Here is a 21,200-nt window from a genome sequence, read left to right as displayed (position 1 = left end):
TATCAATCGATATTCAATTTTAAAAAAGAATCGATACTATCGATATTGTCATCGATTTTTTTACAGCTCTACTGTACAGATCATGATGCAATAACAAGGTGATGTATCACAACAAAAACCTATGTTTTTGTCTCGACCTTCTGTCCAATTTTTTCATATAATATTTCACGTGGTTGGCAACATTGCACATCGAATGCAAGTAGAAATTACGCACTTTGACAGTTAATCGATACATCAGCTGCACTAAATGAACTACCTATTCATTATGCCATGGTACAGATGAAAAAGGAAATCTGGTGACAGATGCATATAGGATACACATGGGAACGGACGGTAACCGACGAACGACACGTAACACTGTATATAAAATATTACATAAGGATAACTATATAAACTTAAGATGCAGAAAACAAATATAACTTAAGTTGTAAAGTAGTTTGTAAGAATTTTAACAAAAGTACTATAGGAGTTCATTTTATAAATAAAACATTATTAAAATTGCTCATCATATGAAAGGAACATTTTGCAAAGCTTCTGGTACCAAATATTAGCGGTGAAGAAGATACCCTAACAAATAAAGCCGCATTCGACAACCCAATCCGCTCGGATGTGCTTAAAGCCACGTCAGTTTTCGGCATTCCTGGAAAATTTATATGGCTATGCAGGATAACTTTAACTGGTACAACGTCAGCTGTTAAAGTCGTAAAGTACCTCTCAGAGCCCTTCAATGCCGAGGTTATAGTTTGCCGTGTGACCTTTTCGAGCATAACGAGCAGTAAGAGAAACTTTTCAACGGATAAGAAAACGCCGCATTCGACAACCCAATCAGCTCAGATGTGTTTAAAGCCACGCCAGTTTTCGACATTCCTTAAAAAATTATAAGGCTATGCAGGATAACATTAACTGGCACAACGTCAGCTGTTAAAGTCGGAAATGACCTCTCTGAGCCCTTTTTTTTGGGTCGAGTATAATGAGCGGTAACAGCCACTTTTGAACGGATTTGAAAAGATCAGCTGTTAAAGTCGGAAAGGACCTCTAAGAAACTTGAGCTTGAACTTGATAACTACAGCTTTGAGGTAGGCAGAGATTTCATCTACCTCGGTATCGCCATAAACAAAACAAATGACATCAGTTTTGAGATACGGAGAAGGATAGTGTTTGCCAACATATGGTACTGCGGTATATGTTAGCAATTCAGAAACAAGGCCACCTTTTATCACACCCATGCTGGTGTATGGATATTGCGCAAGCAGAGTACCCATAGTCTATGGACTAGAATCTCTTAATCTTTGAGATATGGTGGGGATATTGGTACGGCCTGTTGAGAAGCTTTCGTGAACCCACCATACATTTTCAAGGTCCAAGGAGAAAATATCGACACAATAGTAAATGTCATGCTCTTCTAGTCCACCTACTATATATCTTTTCGAAAGACTTCCAGAAGCAGAAAAGAAAACTCTTCCGATACCTCTTGAAGGCTTCTTTATGATTGTGCCTGTTGCCACGCTCATATTAAATAACAAACGGATACTCAACAGGTTACGGAATTGGAACCACATTTCCTTGCGTTCAAAATGATTCCAGATTATTTTAAAGTTATAATTTGTTATAATTACCCATTTGAGTTTGAGAATTTCTTAAGGTGCTTCGATGAGTATCGCCTTCGAATGAACCATTAGCGAATTTTTTGTACGAATTTTTACACAATTTTATGCCTTTATTTATGATGTTTTTTTTATTTTCGAAAACGATTTTGATGAAATGTTGAAAGAACAGAAAATATTCCGTAAGATAGAAATAAGATAAAATAAAATAGAAAAATTACATATTTTTTATTTTGCAAAATATATGTTTGTTGTTACGTAAATTTATTTAACCCAAAGATAGACAAAGCAAATAATTTACCAATTATTACACAATTAATTAGGAGATATGTGATCAACAACAAATAAAGGAAAAAAGTAACAAACGTTCCGAATTAGGTCTAGTAATTTTTTTGTATTCGATTTTTGATTCGATTCTAATGAAGAATATAGAGTAGAAGTAGAAAGAAGGCAGAAAGTTTAAAATTAAAAAAAAAAAAATAACAATAATATTAAAATTAAATCAATGTGGATGGAGGATGGTAGGATGGACTTTTTAAAACTATAAAATAAATATTTTATATAAAAATAAGAAGTGTCAACAGTCACAGTGACAAAGAAAAAAATATATAGATATGTATGTGTTTTTCAAGTGGTGTGAATATGATAAGAGATAAAGAGATAGTATAGATATGTATATGCCGTCAAATAGGTAACACATATTGAATGAACTAAATATTTGTTATAGTATTTTTGAAACAAAAAACCCAATTTGATGGCATAACTTTGATCATTAAAAACTGAGTTTTTTTAATGTTATTTCAGTTAAACAATTTATTAAAATTCTTCAATTTGTTATTTTTATAACTTTATAAAGGACATACACATACATCATAATAGTAGTATAAATATTAAATATATTATTTAGTATTAAAATTGATAGATAATTTTCTTTGGGAAATTTTAGTCACACATAATCGTTGCATTGAAAAATTATAATAACATAAAGTTGTTTATTTTTTTCTGGGGAAATAAAACCAAACAAACAAAACACACACATTTATTTTTTTTTTTTTTCAAAATTAATATTTCGAAAATTTGCAGCACAGAAATGCACACAGATTCATTGGGGTTAATGATCTAAGGAACAGGAAACACTTAATATGAATGGGGAGAAACGATAGGGAAATAATAAATAATTAAAAATTATATATTAAATAAATGGAAAATGATTATTTTTTTTAATTCATACAGTGTAGAAGACCTGAAGACCTTCTATATATTACAGAAGACCAAAACTTCCTCTAGATAATATAATAAATCTAAAGTTTCAATAAAATATAGAGCAACTGCAGCTCTTCACAATAATATCGAACACCTTAAGTTCTTCTAGAGCTCTTCTATAGAATAGAGAACACTCAAAACTCTGCTATATAATATAGCGAACTTTAGTTCTGCTATACTATATAGAAAAGCTGTTCTATATAAAGTCTAAAGCTCTTCTATACAATATAGAATGCCTAAAGCTCTTCTATACAATATAGAAGACCAAAAGCTAGTGCTCTGCTAAGTAATACAGACAAATAAATGCCTTTCTATAGAAAATTTCCTTGCAATATAGAAGGCATAAAGTTCTTCTCTTCTGTGTAGGTATATCTCTACACATAATACACCGAATGTATCTTATACCTAATATAAAAAACCTAAAGCTCTTTTATGAAAGTAAAAATCCTAAAAGCTCTTTAAAATTCCTAGAAAATATTTTTGAAATTATTATTACATTCCTCCACAAACATCCACTACCATCACTAATTTCAACTTTCAATAATTGCAAATATTTTTTTTTTCGAAGTTCATTAATTCATGTTTTCCTTTGATTTTGAAATCCTAATGACTCTTCGTTTTGGCGACATGCAGTCAAATTGAATGTATGTTTGCACTTTATTTGTGGATTTAAACCAGTCAGCGAAAGCTTTGCATTTTCAATTGAACTCAGCTTAATTATGCAAATAATCAACTGAAAAAACAACAAGAGAAAACACGAACGAAAAACAATATTTTTGCCTTCTATGCGACTGTGGCAAAAATATCGATGGCAATAGGCGACCGATATGCAAATAGCAATTAACGTAATTGAATTTACATGCTGCAGTGGTTTTGATAACAGAAAAAAGGGTACACAAACACACGTGCACTTTCAATGATCCTGTTTGGTTAGTTGTTTGGTGGCGGGTCGGATGGATGGCTGGCTGGCCATGGAATGATGCCACAAAACACAAAAATGCGCGGCGGCGATACGCATACAACAAACAAAATTTCGGTTTATCTAAATGTGAAAATAGCTAGGTAAGGCTATGCATTAAAAATGACAAACACACATAATGCTTATATATATGTATGTATGCACACACATATGTGTGTGTGTTTGATTATTAGAATTTTGTACAAATATTGTAAAACTGCATAGTTTCTATTTGCATTTATTATTCATATGCTGTAAATTATTAGAGAGTTCTCATTTTTAGTGTCAATTAAACAACGCAGAGCCCAACAATGTAAATGTCATAAATCTATGTGACATATTAAACATATGCCATAGGTGTCACGTTCTATTTGTTTTACAGTGCGTGAATTTGTGTTCTGCTCTCTGGGTTTCAATTGTGTTTTTTTTTTTTTTTAATTTAAAAGCATATCCTTGAACGTTCTTTCATTCACACCATATAAATATATTCTATATTTATTATGGAGGAGATAGGGAAGTGTGGCAAATGAATGTTGTATTGGTATTTGTATTTCACTTGTTTTGCTATAATATCCAGGGTTCTCATCTGGCAGAAAACCACGGACAAAAGGAGGGATGCAGAAAATCTGAGAAGGTATAATTAAACAAGAATTAAAGATATTACCAAAGCACTTCTTTGTTATGTAGAAAACCTAAAGCTCTTCTATGGCATGTGGAAGATAATACATAGGCTCTTCTATAACATATATAAAACCAAAAGATCTTCTTTTAGATTTATAAAGCTCTTTTATAGCACGTATAAGGTGTAATTCTTCTATAGCATAACTAAAGCTCTTCTATAGCCTATAGACGATGTAAACCTCTTCTAAAAATAATAATAATATATAAATAATAATAATATATAAAGAAGACCTAAAGCTCTGATATCACATATATTAGAACTAAATCTATTCTATAGCACATAGAAGCCCTACATCATATTTAAGACCAAAAGTTCCTTTATATATAATATATAAGGCATAAAGATCTTTTATAGAAAATCTAGTGCTTTTAGTAGCAGATATAAGACCTTAAGCTCTTCTTTAGAACATAAAAGTCTTTAAGCTCTTTTTATAGAAAATCCAGAAATCGAAAGCTCTCCTATAGCATATAACATACCTAAAGCTCTTCTGTACCACATAAAAGACCTAATGCTCTTCTATGGCACATAGAAGACCTAATGCTCTTCTATAGCACATAGAAGACCTAATGCTCTTCTATAGCACATAGAAGACCTAATGCTCTTCTATAGCACATAGAAGACTTAATGCTCTTCTATAGCACATAGAAGACCTAATGCTCTTCTATAGCACATAGAAGACCTAATGCTCTTCTATAGCACATAGAAGACCCAATGCTCTTCTATAGCACATAGTAGACCTAATGCTCTTCTATAGCACATATAAGACCTACAGCTCTTCTATTGCACATAGAAGACCTAAAGCTCTTCTATTGCACATCGAAGACCTACAGCTCTTCTATTGCACATCGAAGACCTAAGCTCTTCTATAGCACATATAACACCTAAAGCTCTTCTATAGCACATATAAGACCTAAAGCTCTTCTATAGCACATAGAAGACCTAAAACACTTCTATAGCACATAGAAGACCTAAAGCTCTTCTATAGCACATAGAAAACCTAAAGCTCTTCTATAGCACATAGAAAACCTAAAGCTCTTCTATAGCACATAGAAAACCTAAAGCTCTTCTATAGTACATAGAAGACCTAAAGCTCTTCTATAGCACATAGAAGACCTAAAGCTCTTCTATAGCACATAGAAGACCTAAAGCTCTTCTATAGCACATAGAAGACCTAAAGCTCTTCTATAGCACATAGAAGACCTAAAGCTCTTCTATAGCACATAGAAGACCTAAAGCTCTTCTATAGCACATAGAAGACCTAAAGCTCTTCTATAGCACATAGAAGACCTGAAGCTCTTCTATAGCACATAGAAGACCTAAAGCTCTTCTATAGCACATAGAAGACCTAAAGCTCTTCTATAGCACATAGAAGACCTAAAGCTCTTCTATAGCACATAGAAGACCTAAAGCTCTTCTATAGCACATAGAAGACCTAAAGCTCTTCTATAGCACATAGAAGACCTAAAGCTCTTCTATAGCACATAGAAGACCTAAAGCTCTTCTATAGCACATAGAAGACCTAAAACTATTCTATAGCATGTAGAGGATAAGGCCTTCTATTCTATATGGAACATTTAAAGTTCTTCTGTAGAATGCTTTTATGTGGAGCTTTACGTGATGTAAAAAAATAATTCCATAATTTATGTTTTCTTTTTGTCATTAACGTATACCCTTTCACAATTGAATTGTTTTCATAAAATCCAACAAAAATATGAAAATAATTTTAATGCTCATCGAAGGATATGAAATAATAATTTATGTCCTCCTTCATATTGAAAGAATAATTAAACAAATATAAAATGAAAAACAGAAAACTAATTGGGTCATGTGGATGTTGAAGAAAAAAAAAACTGAGAAAACATTTCATTAATGACCGAAATATCAAGGATAACTGAGAAGGTGGACTTAAAGGAAATCCAACAAAAATAGTTTTTTTAAAAAATAATTATGACATTTATCTAAATGGTTTAATATAAAAAACCAATCTTTTGAACCTGAAAAAGTATGAAGAAAGCTTTTTTTATTAAAATTTGCATTTAAGTTTTCATTAAATATTTTATTTTTCAATAATTTTTTAATCCCTATGGGCTTACTTCACATATTTGATATAACGGAGTTATAATTTTATCGTCTAACCAATACCCTGACACTCAAAACAAATACATCAAATTGTTTTCGCTTCAAATTAAATGAAGAAAGTTTCGAGTTGTTATTCCATAAAATACAATACCAAATTTAAAAACTTAATAGATATTTATTCCAAAAAATTATATAAAATATTAAAAAAAATGAAAATAAAATAAGTATTTAGAAAACACATTTTTGGTATTGAAAAAATGCAGTTGATATTGTGTGACGTTTTAAAGAGTTTTGGATGATTTAGTTTGATTTGAGTTTTTCGTTTGAGAATAGGGGTTTTTAAAACAAAATTTCCTAATTTATTTAATTAATTTATGGTCATAAACTAATATTGAAATAGAAGCACTTTTTATAATTTGTTTAATTATTTGTTTAAATAAAATTATGCTTCTATTTTCTTAATTTTCTGATAACGTCTAAACTTATGCTATATATTTTTCTTAAATATCTTTGTGGTTTATAACATTTTTTTTATGTATTGAGAAAAAATATTGAAATTGTGTGTACTCACCGAGTCCAATGTTGTATCAATATTGCCATTGGGACGATCAGCCAGTGTGGTCTCCTTCAAATTGATTTTCACATGATTGGCAGCCGATGTTGTGGCACCACCCCGTTGCGGTTTTGTTGCATCCAATAGCACCTTGAGGGAGGCAATAGCATGCAGTTGTGTCGCCTTTTCGTCCACCTTGCCTGGAACATCATCTTTGTCATTTTCATGGTTGTGTTTTTTTGAGAACAAGGATGTTTTTGGATTTTTTTTTTTTTGATTTTTAGTTTCAGTGTTTTGAGAGGCATTTAATTCATTTTTTTTGCATTTTAAGTAAGTTTAAATTTCAATTAGGTGTGGGGTTGGGTTTAAGAAAATGTTTTCCAAAAAATAGAAAACAATATGTTGCACAGTGAGGCAAACAATTAATTAGTAATTTGAGATTTTATCACACACAGAAAGATAGGCATTCGTTTTTGATTGAATTTAATGGATTTTTGGTTTGGAAATTTTGTTATATTTTATTTGGAAGTTAAGAAAAAATTTTGAAAATCCACATAGTTTGTTTTTTTTTTGATTTTGTTATTACATTTATAAAAATCATACATAAAAAATAGAAGAAGAAAAAAAGAAAAAGAATTTTTCATCGATTAAAAATCGAATAAAACAAATTTCGTTTGGTTTTTTTTTTGTTGTATTTTTTGTTCATAAAAAATTTTATATTCAATAGGTTTTTGTTATGGCAAATTAAGAAAACATATTTTATAAATTTTTGTTAATAGATTAAATTTTAATTAATTGATTTATTAGAAAAATAAATATTTTTAGAATAGAATTTTTTAAATATAAATAATTTTTGTGTTATACAATTAATCAGTTATGGAGAAACAGAGGATACACGGAGATAGAGAGAAAAATATAGAGCTACATTTAGGGGGTTGGAGGTGGGGAAACAAAAAGTTTCAGAGGGAGAGAGAGGGGAAAACAGCATTTAAAGTAAATAATCTAGAGACTCTAATACTACTTAGAGAGCTTTGAAAAGGAGGTAATCTAAGGAGGGTTCTAAATAAGGCTTAGGCATGAAAAGCTTCAAAATAGGGGGAGTACAATTGTTCTGGGTAAAAAGGGGGGATAGATTAAAGAGAACACAGCCAAACATGTACATCAATATCAAATAAATATAAAATTTTTGTTTTTGTTTTGGTTTTTCTTAATATAGAAAATAAAGTTGGTAGCAAAATTCGTCTTTCTGTCGCTGCCTTTTGTTTTGCAAAGACTAGAAAAATTAAGAAATTAAATTAAGAACATTACTACTGATATATAATTAAGTATATAGGTTTCCACTACATATATTTACCACGCCACGGCCAAAAGGATTTTTGAGTTGAGTTTAATATTTTTTTGGATTGGAGTAATGTTTTTTTGGAATTGTAGTTAGATTAGTTTTTCTTTTTTACGTTTGCAAATTGTGGTGGTAGTGGTGGTATAACAGAGATAGCAAATAGGCATTTTGGTGGGGGTAGGGGTTAACAGAGAGTTGAAAATGTTATGTTGTAGCTGCATTTGTTGTTGTGGTTTATTTTTGGTAGTGGTAGTCAGTCTACTTGAAAGCGTTTCATTTTGGGCGTTTTGAAATGTATTGCATATTTTTAGGGGACATTTTGGGATTTTTGTTTTTCATTGGAGGATAACATTTTCTTTTTAAGGATCTTTTTTCGGGTTTTACAAGTATCTATACAAAAGCCAAAAAGCAGCTATTTTTGTTTTCTTTGAAGGGGACACATACTATACACTTGGTTCTATACAAAAACTTTGTTTGTTGTAAGTGTCGACTAGACTATGTAGCTGTATTTCTTGTTCTATACACTATTTTTATTTTCACAAAAGCTCAGTTTCTAGTGCTAAATCTTGGTGTACTTTTTTACTAACAACTAAATTCGAGTTGGACTTGGTTTGAGGAAACTTTCACAGAGGACAAAAGGTGGGTGTTAAATATGGACGGAAAGGACACACAATGTTATTCCTAAAATATTGAACCAATTATGTTTTATTTTTCAATATTGTTTATAATTTCTTGTATACATTTTATTGCTATAATATTAACAATACATTTAAGCATTAACACAAGGAACTGTAATACAACAATTACATAAACAATGCTTAACGAAATAACAACAACATGCCAATTAATTTAAAAAAAAATACAAAAAAAAAACGAAACGAAACGAAAACACATACACAATTTTCGCAAATTTTTCTAAATCGTTATACTTTTTCCAATACTTAAACATTTTTTAGAATATTCTAATAACATAAAATGGTGTTTCTTGTTTCTTAAAAAAAATATAAAATTTAATATTAAACCAGAATTAGTTAACGAAATTGTACTAAGTAGTAATGGAGTTCTTAATTTCTAAATTCTCGATTTTAATTTTTCAAGATTTCCAATTTTAACTTTTCAAGATTCAATACCAATGCTTGTTATGGTTTGTAACTTTGCACATATATATTTGAAGATTTAAAAGAGAAGAAACATAATTTAAAAAAAATTGTTGTTGTTATTGTTTTGTTGTTTTTTTTTTGTAATTAAAGAAAAGTCCTTATTTTTGATGGTGGGCATGATAACTCCTCACTGGAATATCGGAATCCGAAAATTCCAACTCTAAAATTAATAAAATGACGGACTTTTGAAAAAAATATTTTTTGGAAAATGGCAGATTTTTGACCACAATCCAAGTTAAAAAATAAGGAAGATCTTCACCGATTGGCTTTATCCTAGTTCATACGATAGCTATACACTCACAGAGAAATGTGTAAAAATTTGGAATCGATTGGGTCATTAGTTGTTGAGTTATCGTGCCTGCAAATCGATAAACCTATGCTTGGAGAAAACGCGTTTAAAGTTTGAGTTTGAAGCCCTTCAGCCGTCACTTGATGCTGACACAATAAATCGGCTACATCTTCAAGAGTTCTTGAGATTTTCACTTGAAATTTTCTAGGGACTTTCTTGAATTTGTGCAGATTCGAATAAATCAAAAAAAAAAAACAAATTGACACCCTTCGACAGGTAAACGAGTCATCATGGTAGAAACTATGCTTTTTGACAGTAAATCTTATATTCAGCTGCACTAAATGGACTACCCATTTATGGTACCATGAGCTGATGTATCAAATTTTATTTAATAATAATTTTCGTGATTGGCACCATTGCAATTCGAATTCAAGTACAAACTACACGGATAGTCAGCTGCCCTAAACGGAGTATCTATTTATTGTGACATAAACTAGAATTTATTTACCATTGTGATTGCACTGTTCAAACAATTAATTCCAAATAGATCATTTTGACAGAACGATATTGATCAGCTGGTCTTCCAGGTTGAACTATATAGATGTCGCACATAATGCAATAATAAGGTTTTATATCTCAAGTTTATTGAACACAAAATATTACATTATGTACATATGCATAATGTGAAGTCATTTCACAATAATTGCTATTGGCACCAATCTTCAGAATCAGCTGAGTTTCCTTATTACCTGAATTAGTAGTGCAAATAGCTCTTTTAATCAAACAAACTATAAAATTTATAATCGAGATGAGACGGATATTTTCCTCCCCTACCGAAAATATATTAAGGAGTTCATTTATAATTTGTTTAACAACCGATTAAGAAAAATAAATATTAAATGGTGAATTCAAACCCATAGAACCCACTGTAAATACAACCCCATGATATTTGCAAAAAAATTCTTGATGAGTTTCTTTATTTCGTTTTGTAAAAAAATGTTCAATTTTGTCTGGAGATTTAATGCTCATAATATTTACAGAAGGTTCATAATATTTACAGAAGGTTATTACGAATCATAGATCTATGGTTATGAAGTGGAAAGCCATTTCTTAATTGGGTTTCTATTTACTGTGCTATGACATGACCAAGTTTAACGTCAAAATTTGTTTTGACATTACTCCTCCTCAAACTAGTCCACTTTCTATTCAGTATAGATGTCAAAAATTTTGACGTTTTTTACGTTTTCATAATACAAGTCAATTCACAATAATGGATTTTGACACTTGAACATGAAAGCAGCTGATATGCAGCTGGTCTGCCTGAATGCCCTTATTAAAAAGCTTTGGACATTACCAAGTTGTTTTTTGTCTTCATATTGTGAATTCAAATCACAATAGGGGCAAGTTTTGACAGATGATCATATAATCAGCTGGACTTAGTTGTAGAAGAGGTTTATTAAAGAAAAACAATACTTGAATACAGCATCGATGGACGAGTTAAACAAGATCACACAAATTATTTGTAGGGATTTTGAGCATCCTTATACTAGATTTTTTACATTATATTTTTGGCATTATTACATTAAGAGCATATACTGTACATTTTCGATAAGTAAATACTGTTCAGAAAAGGCACGTTCTGGTGTTATGACAAATGTCCAAACCTTGACATGGTTCAATTTAATTCGTAAATGCAATTTCCTAAAAAATCGATATAAATGCAACATATCAAGTAATGATTTTTGTAAGCCACATTGCCTATTAATGAACTGCTTAACTAACGGCGAAACGCGTCGCATAATGGTGGGATTGTTCATAGTATCTCTCTGGCTTACCTCATAGCAACTTCGATCGTGTAGCTCATCTCGAAAGAGAAATAAAATAATACATTTATGCTGGTCCAATGTTTACTGGATGTCGTAGACTAACTCGAAATTCCAACATTATATCGATTGAGTTATTAAATATACTCACACAATTTTAATTTGGATCAGCTAGGTTGTATTACTACCAATGAAGATACAAATCTTCTCTGCTATTAAAATTATATTTGCAAATAATTTCGTTCTCTTCCTATTGTTGTAATTTGTAATGACAAAAACGGGTGTTCTCAAAGAGATACCCTTGAATCTTAATGGATAAATTTTATTTTTCCTGATTTTCTTTATAATTTATTTTCATTAGATGATGTTGCTAATTGATTCGAATGTGATAACAATGTTGTGGGGATGTAGAATACCTGGATGTCGTAGACTAACTCGAAATTCCAAAGTTATTTCGATCGAGTTATTAAATATATTTACTCACACAATTTTAATTTGGATCAGCTCGTTTTTAAACAGATGCTTCATATATAAGTTGGTAAGAAGAAGAAAGGAGAATACATCATTGGACATACATACAAAACTGGTTATATTATGTTAGTTTCGAATATTTTGGATTTTTTCAATAGAGCAAATTTGTTGGAGTCTCAAAGCTTTTGTGAAGTGTTTATAGCAAATAATTGTTGTTTCCCACTTTGTTATTGTGATTGATTTCTAACCGTAATCTAAATTATCACCATGAAAGCTATATTCTAAACGCACCTTAAATTAAAAAAGTAATTAACTAGCATTAATCTAAAAATGATAAATTTTCATAATTATAATTTCTCTGGATTTTTAATAAATAAATCACAAAGAAACATATTTAATGATTTTTTTTTAATAAATTCAATTAAACAGTTCTTCTATTCAAAATATTTAAATTTTTTGCTTTTATCGAACTTTTTTTGGCCAAAGTTCAAAGGCTATGAAAAACTACCGAATATCCGTTCTGAGTTACAAACATACGGATTTTTGTTGTCCTTGAATTTCTGTTTCCATAATCCTTGAATCACTTCAAGTAAGTGCCAGAATGCAAAATGTTATAATATATATGTATATGAACTTTCCGTAGAAGTATTCGTATTCAATATACAAAAAAACAAAATGTGTATGTATGGCGTAACGCTTTTCCACTAGTATTGATGTCATCAGTACGAGTGAAACCAAAGAATTATTCAAAGTTAATGGAAAGAAAGTAAACTTTTTCAATATTACTTTCAACATCAACAAGAAAAGAAAATACTTTGTTTTCTCCAAACTGCATAACTGTCAGTATCATCGTCGTCACGAAGTCGGTGGTGATGATGAGGAGGATAAATAAATCGAAAAAAATTGTAAGAAATTAATTTTTGAGGAAAAAATATATGTCCATAAGAAATACTGATTGCTGCAGTTATTACTACGTTGGTTGTAATAGTGTTTAATTATGTGTAAAGGATTTAGTCCAGTGAGAGAACAAAAAGGTTATAGTTCATGGATAAGTAAAAAAATAATAATAATTAAAATGGAATTGTAACAAAGGCATGGGAATTTTGTAGAAAATAAACCATATCCCTAAAATAATACTTTGAGGTAAATTATTAGAAAATAGTTATAAAGCCAAATACATTTTTCCATCCGATGTGGCTATTATTATGCATTTCCGAGTTTAAGAGGATAAAATACCTCTTGGTATTATATAGTAGGATGTCATCCACTCCAGCTATCCTCTTGTTAAACACTCATTTTATCAAGTGGACTAATTATTTTTTTTCAATCTAAATAGAAAAAAAAACATTATCTAAAACAATATATCGTTGAAGTATTAAATAAACAAAATATTCCATTGAAAGCTAATATTGTTTATATTCCAAACATCCGCACATGAATACTGCATACATGTACATATTTTCTAATAGCCAAATAAATATTATATAATGGCATATTTGAGTTATTGTAATTACCTAATAACTCAGTAATACATATTTGAAGGCCATAAAAATTATATTAACACGTATTGCTTGTATTTAGGCTAAAAGTAGGCCAAATACGTATGTAATATAAATATGAAATTTTGTATTGAAATAAATGTCTCGACTAATAGACGGCAGGCAGGCAGGGCAGCAAACAATGAGGAAGTCATTAAGATTTTGTTCTTGTAATTAGGTTTTATTATTCATGGATAGATATATTTAAGTAATTTACAAGATAATAGACATAAAGACACTGAGACATGGTGGAGTCAGGAGAGAAAAGGGAAAATAATTGTTAACTTTTTTATATTTTGCCATGAGGAAGAAATAAATTAACTGTAATGAATCATGTCTGGCTGCCTGTTTGTCTGCCATGGCATTATTAAATCATAAAATCTATCCACAAGTAATAACCAATAAAATTTGAAGCATACTTATAGGCTGTATTACTACCAATGAAGATACAAATCTTCTCTGCTATTAAAATTATATTTGCAAATAATTTCGTACTCTTCCTATTGTTGTAATTTGTAATGACAAAAACGGGTATTCTCAAAGAGATACCCTTGGAATCTTAAAAGATAAAATTTATTTTTCCTGATTTTCTTTATAACTTAATTTCATTAGAGGATGTTGCTAATTGATTCGAATGTGATACAAATGATGTGGGGATGTAGAATGCCTACAAATAAGCAGATATATTACATATATAAAATATGTAATTAAATGTCATGTATTTTAATATTTTATGACCCTTTTTGCTCGACATATATAAGAGATATTTTTATAGCATTATAAAAAAAAAAAATTATAAAAATTTTTATTTAGAGTCGTAGACTATCTTTTATGTGAATTTATATACTTTGTGAATTTTTTAAAAGATTTTTTAAATTGAGTCATAGAGTCACAACAAGCGTGAGGTCTATAAATATTTTTAAAAGGAAACTTAGACCACAATATGTTTTAGGAGGTGGATTTTTTAAATATTTTTAGGTCATATTCCACAAAAGGCGTGTATTATTTAAAGATTTTTAGGTAGAGTAGATATGAGACGGTATGCAAAGTTTGTATTAGTCCGGTTATTATCTTCGAGCGTTATCAATTTGTCTGGTGTGCTCCAGCCAGAAGGGCATCTACTTGAGATCGGAAATGCAAAATTGTAGCAAATTTCCTAAAGTTTTTTTCCATATGGTATTGGCATATATTTGCACTGAAGTTGTTCACCCCACAAGGAATTATATTATATTTTAGCATACTGTAGTGGATAACGGACAGAACTATTATATAGATTATGTACATTAGATATATAGTGGACCTACACAGACGGTTCTTCTTAACGAATGTTGTAAATTTCTATGCACATAAAATATAAATTTCAGCAACTTTTGTGGAATTTATCTGAAATATAAAAACTCCCAAATGTGGACCGATATTGCTAACGCATGGTAAGTTGGAACATGTATCCAAAATTCTCAAAATACTGCTATATAGATGGTAAAGTTTTAAGCGGCTATACCAAATGAGGGTACCAATATTGAATACCGAAATGGATTATTATATGGGGATGATGTTTAAATATGAACCCTTATTTTCGAACCGAAACTTTTAGTTTTGTGTCTCGAAAACATCCTCAAGTTTAACATTTAAAATACCGAAATTTGGGATGAATCACTATATGGGGGCTATGCCAAAATTTCGACCAATGTAGCTTATTTTCGAAACTGAACTTTCAGTTTTGTGTTTTGATACCCTCCGATGGTTGTATGATAACTACAGATGTACAGACGGACGGAAATGGGTAAATTGTCATAAAATGCCATACTTTGCAGGATAAAATCTGACAATTTCGAGTTCAGAATAGCCATTATGGGATCAACTCTTAACATAAAAACAAATGTGATAACTATTTTAATATAAAAAGGAGTTATAAGGGGACTCCCCCTAATAGAGGCGGAATAATAAAAATTTTAGTAGGAAGATTTTATACCAAATTGCGATTCCGCAAAATACTGAATATTTGGGGGTACATACACTTGAACCGATGTAGTCCATTATCGAACTTGACCTGCTTGCAGACGCTAGTCAACTATATGCAAAATGTTGGCAACCTATCTCATTATGCATCATGACAGTGCAAGATCCCACACATCGGCTCAAATCAGACTGGAAAAAATCTACAATAAAAAAACCAATAAATAAAATAAATTTCATTATTTGGCTCGAAATATATATTGAAGATGTCCGACTAATATTTAATATTGTAAAGTGAGTGAAAATTTTAATATACACCGATTTAATTTGTGTACAGCCCTTTATGGCGCGTTTTTTTGATGAGGAAAATGATGTGCAAGCTTTTATCGCATTTAAGATAAAGTACATTATTGTGCAGCTCTCAGGTTTTTTTCGGAGGCAATGACATCAACCTTGGCATGGCTCAATCCACAATGTCGGTGGTTATAATGTCAATTCCATAGCGTATACCTAAAATATAACTGGATTTTTGAATAGGATTAATTGAGATCGAGTGGATTTAGTAAACTAAACGCTCTCAAAATCCACTCAATATAACGATTTGCTCGAATTCCTGTACTAAATCGAGATAATATAAAATACAACCCTGCCTTTGCCCCAAAAAATAATACTAAAATTATGCTACAAAGTACGTTAAAATTCAATATAGGTGCCAAACAAAAATATAGCAGCTGCCTAAAAATCGGATTATTTTTCAAAAGACGAATTCCTATCAATATTACGAAAATATTGATTGAAATGTTAACACAGAAATGATGAAACCTGTGAATTGTGTCTGTTTGCGTAAACAAAAACACTATATCATTTTAATACTAGCCTAAACAGTAATGATTTGATATCCAGATTTTTAAATCGAGTCAGTTTAGAAGGCATAGTCTAAACGCGCCTTAAATCGAGCACAATTTACCACGATTTGTCATACAAAATAAAATCCAATCAATATCTCGATTTGCTTTGAAAATCTATACTAAATCGAGATAATTTCAAATACAACCCTGATTTTGCACCAAAATATTCTTTTCTCCCTAAAGCTTTAAAATTAGCTGCTAAAAATTATTTTTATACCCTCAACCATAATATGGAGGGTATATTAGTTTTGTTTTTCCGTTTGTAACGCATCGAAATAATAATTTCCGACCCTATACAGTATATATATTCTTCATCAGAGTAAAATTCTATGACGATTTAAGCATGTCCGTCTTTTGTAATCACTCTAGCGTCTAAACGAATTGAGATAGATCGCCAAAAATTTGCATAGGGTTGTCTTTTGTGTGCAGGCAGGTCAAGTTCGAAGATTGGATATATCGGTCCACGTTTAGGCATAGCTCCCATTAAAACGTTACCCCGTTTTTCAACCGAATTCGCTGAAATTTGGTATTTTGAGTTCCTATTGGGTAGCAAATCTCCCCACCAAAAATTATAAATATAGGTTCATTTTTTCGGATAGCCCCCATATAGGGGTACCCCCAATTTTTGGTAACGTTTTTCAACCGAATTCACTGAAATTTGGTACATTGGGTTCTTACTTAGTGTCAAATATCTATACAAAAAATTATAAAAATCGGTTCACTTTTTCTGATAGCCCCATATAAGGGTACCCCCCAATTTTCGGTATTTTGGTGTTCCTGAGCGCGTTTTCAACCAAATTTGCTGTAAATTGGTATTAATATTCACCCCATTTTAGGGGTAGTATTTCACCATAGAATGGGGGATATTCTATAGACGAAATTTTCAGTCCATACCCTGCATAGTATGGAATTCTAAAGCGATTTAGTCGATTTGGCCATATGTTGCAATCATTCTTCTATCGGAGGATATCGACATAAAAACTAGAACGTGAGGTTTGAGAATGATCTATATCGACCCGCATTTAGGCCCAGGTCCTATATAAAACATCATACATATTTAATATTTAGCGTGATGCACGGTATTGGGATCCAAAACTAAATTATTAGCTTGGAACTTGAGCTATATCGGCCTTAATTAGGCATAACCTCTTAAATAATGAAAACAGAAAGTATTCGCTAATTCCTACACAATGTTGTCAATATTGGTCCCGCCTTAGTATGTCTCATATAAATTTGCCCTCTAAATTGAAGTATTTTTAGGATTTTGTACACTACTATGGATTTTATACACATTTTTTCAAGATTTTATACACACCCTATTATGTCAAAATTTTGGGGTTTGAGATTTTAGGGAAAACCCCATTGAATTTGCTGAAATGTCTATTTGGTTTACAAAAATAGATTGATAATTATACGTATGTTCCCTATATTTTCATTTCAAAAATTTTCAGTATTTCTATGGTGGAGGGTATCCAAAGTTCGGGCCGGCCGAACTTAACGCTTTTTCACTTGTTTTAATTGCATTCATAATATATATTACTATAATTTAGAACGACAAAGGTGTCTACATTTCTGACTTAATAAAAATCAATTGTTTACAAAATTATGAAAATACTTATTGAAAAATTGAAACAGAAATCTGCAGTAAAAAGTGTATGTATACGTAAACAAATAACAGCTGACAAATCAACTTCATTTCGTTTTAATATTAGTCTAAATAGTTAGGATTTATTTTATTTTTTAATTTTTACATCCTTACCTCCGGACATATTCTTTGCATACTTTTGCATATATGTGCAATTAAAGTAAATATTTTGAAAAAATATAATGACCAGAACTCATTATTTTTTCGTATTTGAAAAAAAACCATTTACATTTTTGGCTAATATATTTTTTGAATTCCTAAATCCATTTAATATCATTTAAGATAAATATATATCACTAAATAAATGCTGACAAATTCTTTTTAACAGCAATTATTTATATTAAATAGATTTGCTTTCACTTAACGAGGCACAACGACAACGAATCGTAACGCCTTTTCTATGTTTTATCTTAAAGAGAAAATCCTTTTTGTTTTATTTTATTTTTTTCCGTTACAAATGTTATCATTAAAGACGTCCATAACTATGATATAAACGTCAACATCAAAACAATTCTTTCTTTCAGAATTTTTCTCTGGAGAAGCTTAAAACGCCCTTTTCAATATCATCTTCAGCATCTTCGTCATCATCATCATCATCTTGCGCCATCATCAACATCACCATCTACGCCATCAGCGTATTTTCTTTCACAGTTCGTTCTGAGTCTTATGTGTGTGTGTGCGTGTGTCATATAACCCAAGTATTCTAAGCTATTTTTATGGTATTTACCATGCCGTACAACAAAAACAAAAGTTTTCATTTCTTATCAACGGTTATTTGTCTTCTTGCGGTTTAAGAACTATGAAAATAACAACAACAATAAAACCGAACCGAATGTATGTAGAGTGTATTTTCCAATGCTCGGTATGGTATTTTTCCTGGCAATGTTGTGCGGCCTCAATAATCTTAAGCTGCTCCGGCTGCTGCTGAATGTAACAAAGACAGTGGCGGGTCTTAGTGGCAAGGATGTGTTAATGGCGGTGCTGATGATGTCGACAACGACGATGACGATAAATGGTTGAAGAAGAAGGCGGAGATATTACAAAGATGCCTTTTAAGATATTTATTTATATATGGCATTTCATTAATATATTTGTTGTTTTCCGCTTTCTTTTTTCTTTTACTATGTGTACGACGAGTATGTGTAGTAGATATCGTAACGTCTTAAAGTAGTATGGCTATAAAAGGAAAAGCCCAATGGTTATAAGAAGCTATGACATATTTCCTATTGTTCGTTCTTGTTTTGAAAATTTGTTACAATTTCTCAAGCGGATTATGATTGTGAAAATAGGCGGATAGTTGTGTTGAAATGGGCCATAAAATTTTATTTTTTCTTTTCTTTCGTTTTTGTTTTGTATTTTTTTTTCATCTTGAGTAGTGCAATCATTATTTTTATAAGCTTTACAATAGTCGGTAGTATACCACAGCGAAACTCCTTAGCCTATAACGAGGCTAAGCATATTTTTTGCTTGATTTCTTTTTCAAGTGTTTACAAATGATATTTTTTTTCGTTTTTCACTTAAAATATATTTATATTTTTGAAAATACTTTGAGTGTTTTTATTCTTATTATTTTTTCTTGAATATCTCTTAAGAAAATTCTTTCATACATTAGTACTTTCTTCTGTTGCTTTGTGCTAATATCATTGCAGTTTCCTTAAAGCTGTTTTCCTTTTTTATCATTTGCCCTGAAGCAAGGAAGGATGATGGTCAGCGGTACTTCCTTATTTTTTGTGTTTTCCTATTATATTTATTGCTTGTGACCAATGAAAAATATTTGCACCCAGGGAGTCATAATTATAAATGGTGGGTATCCTATTAGAATTCGCCACAAAAGTGGTATGGGTCTACTCAATAGATTTTTTTAACGACTAAGGAAATGGGACAAATTCTACTATTTTGATAAGCAAAAAGTTACACATGGAGCTTCGGTTGAGACTTTTAAAGACTTTGTCGCAAGGAAAATTTAATTCTAGAATAATACAGGACATGTAGAATTTACACGAATGCTAAATTCGTAAAATCGCGCATTGGGGTATATTTAAACCGAACATGTAGTACGGAAATGACAACTTAATTGACGTTTAAATGATGATTTTTCGTAAAATACGTTTAATGTAAATGCGCTCTAGATCACATTGATTTATAAAGAACTAAATCCTAAATCCAAGGACATCTAGAATTTACATGAATGTTAAATCCGTAAAATCGCGCTTTGGGGTATATTTAAACCGAATATGTAGAACGGAAATGACAACATAATTGACCTTTAAATGATGATTTTTCTTAAAATACGTTTAATGTAAATGCGCTCTAAATCACCTTGATTTATGAAGAACTAAATCCTAAATTCTTATCGTCTAATATTTTCTGCCTCCAAAAAACATTTTTTTATCTTCCATATTTGGATTTGGTTAAAAATTTTGAACTAAACAAACCTCGTATTGAATAGTTGGAATTTTGGTACTTTTAGGAAAATTGATGCATTTTTTGGTTTCAAAAACAGGGTTGTATTTGAAACTATTGTGTTTTCCCACAGAATTTCGAGCACCAGATTTTTCTAGAGTCCTGGAAAAAAAGATTTGATGAGCAGAGGAGAAAGAGAAAATACAGGCGATTTAGGTGAGACGCCCAGGAGTTAAACGCCTTATGTACATATTTAAAGAAAAGAATACCCTTCCGGACAATAGGTCTGCTAAAGTAATAGGTAAATATTATTAAAGACAAGTTGGAAGAACTGAAAAAACTTGCATCCGAGATTAAAGATTACAAAGTAATTCGGAGCTGAAGCAGGCTACTCAAATGTGTGAAACCATTATAAATTAAGTGGATGGCAGTGGATGGCATCAATGAAGCCGATTATGTAATTAGCCGATGTGACGACGCGAAAAATGATTTGCCTAAAAATGTCTGAAAAGAAAGCCCTAATCGAAAT

General features: G+C 30.8%; 1 protein-coding gene across 1 annotated transcript in view; it reads right to left on the bottom strand.

Annotated features, from left to right (window-relative positions):
* LOC133326083 (sodium/potassium/calcium exchanger Nckx30C) overlaps window positions 1-21,200 on the bottom strand; it is a 151,073-nt gene that overhangs the window by 49,466 nt on the left and 80,407 nt on the right. Inside the window, exon 4 of the mRNA XM_061534759.1 lies at window positions 7,158-7,351. Within this exon, the coding sequence (XP_061390743.1) occupies window positions 7,158-7,351 (194 nt within the window). The remainder of the gene's footprint in view (window positions 1-7,157; window positions 7,352-21,200) is intronic.

Source organism: Musca vetustissima, unplaced genomic scaffold, assembly GCF_032173495.1.
Source record: "Musca vetustissima isolate MV318-11 ecotype Yass unplaced genomic scaffold, APGP_CSIRO_Mvet_v1 utg12302, whole genome shotgun sequence".
Classification (NCBI taxonomy): Eukaryota; Metazoa; Arthropoda; class Insecta; order Diptera; family Muscidae; genus Musca; species Musca vetustissima.
Note: the sequence above shows the minus strand (reverse complement) of the source record. Positions and strands in the feature narration are given on the sequence as shown.